An 11524-nucleotide genomic window follows, 5' to 3' on the forward strand; every position below is an offset into this window, starting at 1 on the left:
TGCACTCATAAACAGTTTAAGAGTTCCTTTCACACCTGCAGTGCACATGTGTTCCTGTAATAAATATTCTCGTATCTATCCTTCGCTGATAACTTAAGAGGACAGTGTTTAAGAGAAGGCATCATCCTTGCAACTGTAATGGACAAAACCAAACCCAAATCCCAAACATACAGCAGTGACAGTGAGGCCAGCATGCCTGGAGAACGAGGCAACCTCCCTAATGGCCTCAAAGTTAGAGCAGAGAGGTTGAGGGGAAGGCAAGCAGACCCGCAACCCCTTTCCAGCTGGCATATCCTGCTGAAAGGCACAAGGAAGCAGCCTGTACCATCCTGAGATTTTGCTGCATCTTTTATTGTCCCTCCTGGACTCTGTGTTGCTTTTTTTGGAAAATCATCCCCAAAATGCTTCCCAATTAGCATAATCTGAGCTATGCTGAAGCTATGCTGCTACTAAAAAACATCTTGCTCAGAAAATGCCCCCTGTAGTCTTGTTTACGCAGCGGGGGAGCGGATCAGCACGCATTTGATTGCAGTGCCGTGACTTCTCTCCTCGTCTGCCTCGTGCTGGTTATAACTCTGCTTGCGCTGGCATCACTGACCAGGCCCCAGCACGAAGGCCTCAGCAGAAGGAAAACCCTAAGTCAGCCTAACCACAGAACAGTTTGGGATTGGCAAAAATTTCCCAGCCTCTTTCAGTTTAAGCAGTGGTACAAAGTCTGAGAGAAATTTCCCTCCACAGAGAAAACCTTAATCTTCTGGTTAGACAACATCACACACTACAATTTGATACTTAATAAATTGTCATGAAGCTATAATACAAGTATTCACTTGGTCACTTATCCTTTTAGCAATAAAAAACAATTGGGACTGAAATTCAGTTGCAATTTGTTGCAGCTGCTGTGGCCAGGACCCCCTCAGAAAGTAATTTCCAGAGGATTCTTCTTGTTAAAAAACTATTTTCTTGGCGAGGGGTGGGATGTCTGGAAGATAACAATGGGGACAAAACCAAGCACAGGCGTTTACAAGCATTCCTAAAGAGCATTTTTAAAACTCTGTATTTATTTAAACAATTACAAAAACATTTTATGCAGCTAAGTAGTTTAGTACTACCACCAAAATATAAAATAGACTTTTAAGCCTAGGCAGTTTTCCCCTTTACCTGTAAGATGACACATGAGGCAACAACATCTAGCTCCACCCTGGAGAAAGTGTGGAGAGAGGATGCCAACCTCCTGGTTTCCCAGTCCTTCCTTGGTTCCCAAAATTTCCATTTTTCAGTTCTGATCTACACTCACTCTCTCTCCCCACTACAGGATTTGGTTATGAATAATATACATTGTAAATTTAGTCTTTGGGGAGTAACGGGAACTGAAAGGGTCTGGAAGCACAACATTCAGTCTCACTGGGCAACCCCATAGTGTTCAGCTCACACATAATGATTGGTTATGTGACTCAGATGGTATCATTATTGCTACCTGAGTGGATGAGAAACTGAAATTTAAGAATAATAGGTCTGGTAAAACACGACAATTTGACATCTCCTTTCTCCTTCCCTCCTTCCTGAAGAATGACAGGGGAGATGATGTTTGAAAGGAAAGTATCCAGCAGCCAGTACACACAGGAAAAGACACAGCTCAGTCTCTGTGTCCTGGGCAACCTAGAGCCCCAAAGGATAGAGAGAAACACAAACTTTTGTTTTTTAGGATAGAAAACAGCATCCTGAGTCTCCCAGGAAATTCACAATGAACTGGATAGGAGGCAGGCTCTGCTTTCTCATTTTCAAGCCGAAAGAAAAGAATCAAAGAAATATGGCAAGCTCTGCAGTATGTACCAGCTCTGAGAGGACAGGACAGGCCAACAGAAGCTTCATTTGGCCATTTTTCACTCAGCTGTTACTGAAGAGACACTCTGCAAAGACAAATGGTATGCCAGCCCATGGCTCTTGATGCTGACCATCCAGAGTACTGAGGCTGTACTTCATGAAACACTAGAGTTTTGCAGTAAAAAAAAAACAAAAACAACAAACAAACAACAACCAAAAGCAACAACAAAAACAAAATCAAGTCAAATGAAAGCAAAAGGGTCAAATACAAGATGGTAACACATCTGTCAATGCCCCTTTTTTTTTAATTTTTGACACAGACTAAATCTTTCTGATACTTCTGAAAATGAATTGAACTAAGTTAATGCCAACTACATTATTTAGGCTTAGCATTTTGCATTTCTGCTAGTCCTTTACATACAGTTCTCTCCCCTCCTTCCATAGACCTTGTTTTACAGTAAAATATCCAGTATAGTATCTTTTCAGACTGTCAAGAAGAGATGCACCATTTTCTGTAGGAATATACAGAAAAAAAAAAAAAAACACCAAAAAAGCCCCACACAACCCAATTCGGGAAGCTGCCTTGCTTTGTGCAAAAGGAAAAGTAAAGGAGTTCTTTCCCCATCAGATTCATTACTTCCTCTGATGTTGTTCTAGTTAAGAACAAGATTCCAAGAATAAAAGTTTCCTGTTGCAACATAAATGTATTTTCTTCCCAATTTCTTTAGGAGATCTCCACTATAGGCACTTCAGACTTGCAGAGAAGAAATCATGCTGACAGCAAGTCACTGCTTTACTCAAGGCAAGCTGCCAAAACACGTAGAACTGAACCCTGTCCTCTCATTCAGTGGACCGATAAATATGCTTTTAAAAGCATGCACAGCCTGGTTCACACTTACATGATGCACAGAGAATGAGGCAGAGGGCTTGCAGAGTGAAGCAACACCTCATTCCCGAGCATGTGCAGAACAGTCTGTCTTTGCTTACTGCTAAAAATGGTAAACCAGTGCCATTTGCACTACACATGTGCAACATGCATGTCTCAAAGATTCATTACCATGCATATGAAAATTCAATCATATCAAAGCTAAGCTTTGAGAAAGTCCCAAGGGGCTGAACTGTGTGCTTATGTGCTTTGAGGGGGAAAACCCAACAACTTTTAAGCTTTTTTTTTCTTTTTGTAGCACTGCCCTGCTCTTTCCGTTAGTAAGAACAAAATAGCTGCTGAATGAGTGGACTCCATGTTCCCACTGTTTGTTTATATCCATTTATTTTCATAATTCAAGTTTTGTTTCTGTGAACACAAGTGTATAAATCATAGATGGATTCAAGGCTGATCCCAAGAAAACTGTAACTAAGATGAGCAAAACTCACTATTTTATGAAGATTGCTGTGCTTTAGTTATTTAGTATGAACATGTGTATACTTTTAAGCCATCTCACTCTCCCCCTGACACTACTTTATGTAGCTCGTTCCAGAGAAAAGGATTATGTAATTAGCTTGGAAGTATAATAAATTCACCTATTTTCACATTTCATTGCAATTTGAAAATTGCTAGTGTTCATGAAATTTTCTATTAAAATAAATCTGCCCTTCAATCCAAAAGAGAAAAATTTCACTGAAGAAAAGTGATGGTTTGGGGCACACACTGTCATTACATATCTTATACTTGATGAAAAAAAGAAGAGATGAAGGTTGATGTTCTTGAATGAAAATTAAGACTTTTGAAGGCAAAATTAATTTTAAAAGAAAAAGAAACAAACCTTCTGATCTTTTGGCTTTCGTGTTGATCTCTCATACCCATGGATATGGAGCTCATAAAAGCTGGTTTCAACCTAAAGGTACTAGAAACACAGCCTAGAACATAGTAATGAAAGACGAAGATTTTAAAAGAATTATCCTCAGTCACTAAAATAAAACCCAAAACCTAAAATTCTTAATACACCTGGAGTTTTACAAATGCAGGAATAGCAGAATGGTGGCTTCTAGCTTTCTTCACCATTTCTGTAGTGTCATATAAAATTAACATCTTCAAATCTATCATAAAATTTCATGACTGGAGTGCTAAAACCAACGTGAAGCTCCACAGCATCGGGACATGGTGACAAGCCACGAGGCAATAGTGGGCCACGCAGGAGCTGCTGGATCCAAGTCTAGTGTACCACCCCCTGATTCTTGCCAGCCACGACCAGTGTGTGCGTTTGGGGGGTAGCAGATCTTGATAGGAACTGTGGAAAGGGAGCTCTCTGCTTTGAAGGTGTTCTCAAAATTAACATTTTTACATCTATATAAGACATATTTGGATATAATAAAAATAATTAACAGGTATACAAAACCTGGAGAGGAAAGCAGTGCTCAAAAAGCAAACAGAATCAGAAGCTTCATGGGACTCCTCCTTTGCAAAGTTAAATTCCTCCTAAATGACATTTCCAGGATGATGCATTTGTAAGTACAACTGTAAAAGGACCAAAGGCTCAGCTGACAAACCATGAGATATGAAGTGCTTGCAAGATGCATCCGGTGTTGAGATAATTAAAATCAAAATTAAACTTGTGCTATATTTGCATCTGCAAAGCATCAGTTAATCAAACATAATGAGTTAATCAGACTCACTTTTCTGAGGGCAAAATGTAATCATGCTTCATCATCTTTTGTGTCACTCTTAAACTCTGACAGACTTTCCAGACAGAAACTAACTCTTCCTAAGTACTTGCACACCCAGCAGCACAAGACAATTGTAGAAAATTTCTAAACATTGTTGCAAAGTTAATAGGAAATAGTTGTAGTAAAGCTACTTTAAAGGGAGCCTTTGCTCTATATTAAGAAGTCAATTAATAATAACACTTTGAAGGGAACACCAAGCATGACCCAGGAAGGAAATAATACTCTGCATCTCATTTTCGCAATTAAGAGACCAGCCACTCGGTTATTTAGCAAGACTGCTGCCACTAAACTAGTATGTCTCCCAGATTTCTGACAAAAAACAGCAAGAGCAAAGAATAGATTCTCTGATGACCTCTGCAGATTTAGATTCTGTATTTATTTTTTTAATTAAAAAAAAAAAAAGGCAGCTATTGCTGGATGTAATTTCTAGGTATTGCAATTAATTTATTTTTAATGCCATGGAGAAATAATTTATACTGTCTTGGTTACTAGCTATTTAAGATATTGTGGTTACATTTTTTGTGTCTTTGGTACATTTTATTGTAACATTGTCAGGGCACTGCATTCAATTACTACATCTCATGCTGTTTTACTTGCTAAAAGCATCATCCAAACATTTTCTAGCAAGTCTTTGTGGGTAACTACATCCTGTCCAAGAAACACACGTATGTCCATGCGTTAATAGGTATGAGATCAGTATCAAATTAGTGATTTGAATTAATGCCTCTTTGGTTTGGCTTCTCTGGTCTCAAACCTCTTAGCTCAAGCTGCAATGGAGTTTAAAAAGAATAAATACATTTTTAACATTAAATCAAGTGTATTTGGAATACTAAGGCTTATCTGATAGCCATCTATTGCACCTCTGCCATGTTAAAACTTGACACAGCTTTTCACTCCTCTCTCCCTTTTCCAGACCACATTATTTCTTAGTCAGCCCCACAGTTGTGCTGGTCCTTTCTTCTGGCTGTCCCAGTTCTTCCCTTTATTGCTGCTGCTCCCATCATGTGCACAGAGGGAGGGACAGTTCCAATGAGAAGCACAAACCCAAACAGCTATGAAGCAGCAAAGGGAATAAGAGACACATCTTGCTGGGGAAAGAGCTGAAGCAATGGCTTGTGGCCAGGACATGGAAAGGGCAAAAGGTAATAGCACCCATGGACTGAAGAAGGAGAACAGTTAAAAATAAAGTTTGGTAGGTCACAGCCTACTAGATCATTAAAGGTGGGTGAATGTGAAGGAGTGCAAACCCCAGCACTGACAGAGGGAACAAGCCTCAGAGGAGAGAGGGGACTATAATCCAGAGGCAAGAAGTCAAAAAGATGGTGAAGTGAGTTAAAGAGGCTACAGAGCCATTAACTAGGAATCTATGGAATGGCTATTCTTTTCAGTCACAGCTACAATATGTGGGATTTTTCCTTTCAAGTTACATCTCTGTCGTTGAGCTAGAGCACTCACATGGGAGAGGTTACCCAAACACAGTGGAAGCTACAGCTAACACACAGAAAAATTAATTCAACTTCATTGCCAATTATGAACCTATTCACTGTATCACAATTATCTAGAGAGACGATATATCCAGAACAATTTCCCAGAGAGGCTACACTACTGTGTTAGATGTCCCTAGAAGCCATTTCTCTAAATCAAGTTTTGAAAGGAAATTCATGGCAGACAGTATAAAATACTGAACCCCCCAAAGTAACCTAGACTAACATGCACTGTTAGTCTATTTCTGAGCATATTTTTCCCTTGTGCAAATGCTGTAGATACTTTCTGATTCTCTGTGAAATGGGAAAACATTAACAGTTTGCAGAAAGGGGAAAACAGGAGAGACAGTGAAGAACAGTGAAGAGAGCGAAATCTCACCGATTTAGCACATCAGTGCTTCTCATTCACTGCTGATCCAAGGCAGTAAAGGGAGTAAGAATAGAAAATAAATAATATTCCTTAGAAAGACATAAAAGTGTCTTACTAAAATCCACATTTGCCCTGCTAGTCTCTCTGCAAGCCGGATCAGCTTGCTTTGCTCATGTATTTTCATGAATTTGAACTGGAACTTTGCCTGACAAAGGAGTGCTGGATCTTCCCTTTCTGGGCAGAAGCACTGTAACTACCAGCTGAAATACATCAGCACTGTAGATAAGCCATGAACTATTGTATCCGTTGATTTATTGCTGATTAAAACTCCCAACCTAGTCCCAGTCCTGAGAATTAACGTAACTGAAAAGCAAATAGGTTACGGGCTGATGGTCCTTTCATCAGTTTTGGTGAGAGCACTCTGATTTTCAGTACGTGTATGTGCAGATTTGAAAGCACAGATCGAAGCTGTCAAAACAGCAAAATTTTATTAATTTTCCTTTAACTTGTATATCCTTGGTCCTTACTAAAACTATTTCCTAGTTTGTAAGCAAGACACTCAACTCACCATTTAGTGTTGCCAAGTTATAAAAGATACTCTTACTTTTGAGAAATTATAAATTTCACTAATTCAACAGATCATTTTAGAAAGAAAAGCATATGCCTGTTCTTTTGCAAGTGGCATGGTAAACTTCAGTGCAAAGTCCCATAATCTAAACAAATCAAGCACTAACTTAATAAGAGAGTACTTTAAAAAAGATTATGAAAATGTCATGTCTCAATTGGTTGATATACATGACACCGCTGTTAAAAAATGCAGGGGCTTACCAACCCTGCAACTGGAAGTATCACCAAAGAGAAAACATCACAAAAGATACTCTTTTCTCTTCTCTTTTCTTCTCTTTTCCTTTTTTTCTTTTCTTTTTTTTCTTTTTTTTTCTTTTCTTTTCTTTTTTTTTACTCTTCTTTTCTCTTTCTCTTTGTTTTCTTGTCTTTACTTGTCTTTTCTTCTTTTTATTGCAATTCTGTTTTAACTGTGTTGCTTCAGATGGATGGCTGAAAGTGGCATCTACAATTATTGGGATCAAATCTGTGTCATTTTCACATACATCTGTGTGAGGCCATGCAGGATCCGGGCATGGAGTCTCAGAGAGAGAGGGTGAAATGAGTGCTGACAGCCCTTGATGGGAGGTCAGTCCTCACTCCCTGGGAGTCAAAGCCACCAGTTCTCTGGGGGTCTTTGGTTGTGCTACAAACACGACATGTTAACATGCATGACATCTCTTCTACCACTACAGATACTTACAGTGCTGTCTCTCACTTGAAGTGTGCCTTGTGAGTTCTAGCCAGTAACCAGAAGTCCCCAGCAAATCCCAGTCCAGGTTGGCCAGTTAGGGGCAAATCTTGCAAATGCCACTGGTGGGCAGTACAACTCGTTTTTCAGGAACTGGGTGAATTATAATCGATTACTGATTACATTGCACTGAATACACCTTGAAGTGCTGAGGATGATGTACATAGGGGAGGGTGGCAAGACCTCCCGAAAAGGCAAAAGGCTGTACAGCACAGCCTCACAAAACTCATGAGACTGATAGCACTTGGTGGAAAACTAGGACTTGTACATTGATGTTTTGTGAATACATAGAAAACGAAAGAAAATCCAAGGAGAACATATAAGAAGGTGTATTGGGCTCCTCTATTTCCTGAAGGTGATTCAACATAGCAATTGTTACAATGCGAAGTAGAAAAGAGCACAGTACTTCAGTAATATGAAACTTCATTACAGCATCTGTTACTAAACTTTGCTGAGAGGTAAGGAGAGGCAACCAAATTCTGGGTAAATTATAAAACAATTGAGTGGCTAGGGAAAGAAAGCTTGGAGGATTTTAAAAGCAAATTTCTCACACACAAAAACCAAAACTACCACTACTGTTATTACGCCTGCACATAAAACCAAATGATAACATTCAATTATTAGGAAACTGATGTGAAACACTTCAGCAAATTCAGTGAATTACTTGAATTTTCAGTTTCTCTTCTGCTTTAAGGAAAATGTAAGCAAGATACAGACCCTTCAGGCATTGAGTATTTTGCCTTTTTAGTGATGAATGTTGGCAGCTCCCTTGTTGCTACACTGTTGCTTATGAAAAGCAGCTGTATTTAGAGATCCTAATAATACCCAATAGTATAAAATCTGTATTTTCTGAAGAAGTCTACCTCCTTCAACCATCACAGTGTACACCATGCATATCATCCAAGTCAAGATTTGAGAGGGAAGAAGGGGACTGATAGCTTAAAATGCTGCTTTATAGTTTACCACAAAGATAGCTGAATGAAGACTATTTTTTATCAGACTTCCAAGTTTGCAGGCAGGGTAGAGACAAAAGAAGACTGCACAAGCAAGTCAGGGTCTTTTTTTTTTTCCATAAAGTTTCTCTAATCTTTTCTCTCTTCTTTACATTCAAACTCTCATAACCAAAGAAAATTCCCACAAACAATCAAGAATATTCTGGGAAAAAACCTAGAATTTGTTTCCTGTCATATTAAGCAAATAACTGTACCTTAAACTATACCACTGGGGTATCATGCTTTTTTACCAGATCAATTTGCTGGTTGTGATTTTTAAAACCAAGTTTGTTTCGTTGCTGTGAACAGTTTTTTACTTCATGCTCAAATTTTCCTCACCTATTCAAATTCAACTCATTTACTGTCTGAGAGTTAACAAGAAATTTCTTTTTTTACTTCTAGCAACCCTTTGAAGGAGTCAAACAAAGAAATGCTGAAGATAATAATTTTTTAGATTGCTCTTTCTTCCATCAGTTATTAACCCTGCAGAGAAAGACGAATGGTTTAAAACCTCCCACCTCCCACTTGCAGAGTTCTTAACACCAACTATGAGACGATATGGTCCCACAGTTCTTAACACCAATTATGAGATGATATCGTCCCAGACAACCCTGATGAAGTAAATTAATTAATTTAACACTTTAAAGCTCTGAAAACAATGTGAGGGGAAGACCAGCAATTATTCGCATATAGCACACAGATGGACAGACACTTGAGCAATGAAGCGATGTCCTACCTCTCCTTGCCGGTGATAGTGCTTGGGAGGTTTTCCCATCTGCTCTAGCATTTTGCCCTTCTTACTGCTAGCAAGCATCAGTCCCTGGTGGATGCCTGCAGATCTGTTGGTTGCCTGAGTTGGAGCCTCCCCCATCAGGGTGGACTTGATGGAGTTCACCTTGGAGCTGGAGCTGTCTAGCTGGGAGCTCTCCACGATCAGGACCGCGGCTAGTAAGAGGAGACAGCAGGAGCACTTATTCCACATCAGCACGATCATCTCCCCTCCCCCAAAATGATTATCCTTTCTTTTTTTGCCTTTTTTTTTTTTTTTTTTTTTTTTTGCAAAGAAAACAGAAGAGGGGGAAAAAAGTTTTTAAAAATATCTCCCAAAGTTGTTAACAAAGCAATGGATTTCAATGCCACACACTCAAGCAAATGCTGTTCTAAAAAACAGAGGAGAAAAATAATTTTAAAAAAGGATCCCCTAGGAAAAAACCAAAATGTGTCAAGTCTACAGGCACTGAGCAACTATCAGGTCTGTGAAGTGATGTCTTTTTCCTCCAGGTCCTCGAGAAGTCCAGGCAATTCTTTAGTAATTGAGAGCAATAGGCTGCGAGGCAACTGCACCCAGGGCAGCTCCCCGCCAGCGCAGGCAGCAGCACATTTGCTTAAGCTTCAGAGGAAGACTGAGGAGTTACTTCCCCCCACTCCTCCTTTCTTGCTGCACAAGCCAGCAGAGAGGAAACTCAAACCAGATCCAATCCAAGCAGCACCGGCAAAAGCTGGGCTTAGTTTTCTTTCACTCTCTCCCCCCTCTTTACTTTTTATTCCCCTCCTCCTTTTTCTTTTGCCTCAGCCTCTGCAGTCAGCAGGAGTGAAAGCACCCGGTCTCCTCCTCCTCCGCCAACCCGGTCGGTGCGACGTGAGGGGTTCTGAGCATCCGACGGCGTGGGGAAGCCCCGAGACTGGCCCCCATTCGCGGTGGGACCCGGTCCGAGAGGCAGACCCCCCGTTGGGCTTCCTGCGCTGCTCCCCCTCGCACTCGGTGGTCTCCGCAATCTCTCCTTGGTCCCCTTATTATTATTACAGCCGCCAGCAGCGAGTGCCCCTCCCCAGCCCCGAGGAGGGACACGCCGCACAGCGACTTTCGTCTCCTCCGTGCTCCCTTCTCCCCGCAGCCTGGCAGGCTCCCCCTCTCCCCGGTGGGGTCTCCCCGAGGCGGAGGTCTCTCTCCCAGCCGCAGCTCGCTCCGCTCCGCTGCGGTGCCCAGCTCCAGGGCGAGGGCTCAGCCCAGCTGTGCCAGTCCCCACGGGTTCCCTCCCCGGCGTCGGGCTACCAGACTGACACGTTTGTCGAGATGCTCCAGCTCCCCGACGCGCTGGGAAGTGCAAAGCCCGTTTTTCCCGCAGAGGTGTGAAGGCATGGGGCTGTCGGGCAAATCCCCCCCAACTCTGGTGCCTGAGCCAGCAGAGTCTGCTGCCCATGTAAAGGGCATGCCCAGCCATGAAAGCTGCGCTGCACTGCTCCCACACCTGACCCTTCACAGTGCCACAGTGCCACCATCAATCCGAGACACTTACATTGTATTCATCTTCTCAATTTCCTTGGCAGGAGCACACATCCGATTGCTGTAAAACTCCCAAGTGCTAAGAACTACACCCACATGGTTCAGGGCATCTCCTTGCTACAGCACCAAAATGGCGTATTTCAGAAAAGGAAGGTAAACAGCGACACAGAGCATAAAATTAGCAGAACTGTGGGAAACCCAAATCCTAACTTTTCCCTGTTACCTGCAAAAGATCTAGTGCAGAGCAGAGAACATCACCGTGAGGCACTTGGTTACTGCAGTGGAGCAGCTACAAGCCCTCGTCTTTCCCCTGGACATGTGAAAGGGGTGTGGAGAGAACAAAAAATGGTGAGGGAAGCAACGTTCTTGCTATCCTACATGTTCGTGTACTAACATTACCTTGTCTGGGAACAATACGGAGAATTTTCAGGTTTTCCCCCTCCTCTGAAGGGTCCCCCTCTAATCTATCACTCCTTTCCAGTTACTCTGCAGTTTCACACAGCAGAAGGGACGGAAGAAGAAATGTGCATCTGAAATTTCATTTACTCTCAATTA

The 11524-nt window shown here is 41.4% G+C and overlaps 1 protein-coding gene across 1 annotated transcript in view; it reads right to left on the reverse strand.

Annotated features, from left to right (window-relative positions):
- The window catches only part of DKK2 (dickkopf WNT signaling pathway inhibitor 2), a 43332-nt gene extending 33653 nt beyond the window's left edge, over positions 1–9679 (reverse strand). Inside the window, exon 1 of the mRNA XM_064652061.1 lies at positions 9422–9679. Within this exon, the coding sequence (XP_064508131.1) occupies positions 9422–9679 (258 nt within the window). The remainder of the gene's footprint in view (positions 1–9421) is intronic.
- Positions 9680–11524: the final 1845 nt, after the last annotated feature.

The sequence above is a fragment of the Pseudopipra pipra genome, chromosome 4 (genome assembly GCF_036250125.1).
Source record: "Pseudopipra pipra isolate bDixPip1 chromosome 4, bDixPip1.hap1, whole genome shotgun sequence".
In the NCBI taxonomy this organism is placed as follows: Eukaryota; Metazoa; Chordata; class Aves; order Passeriformes; family Pipridae; genus Pseudopipra; species Pseudopipra pipra.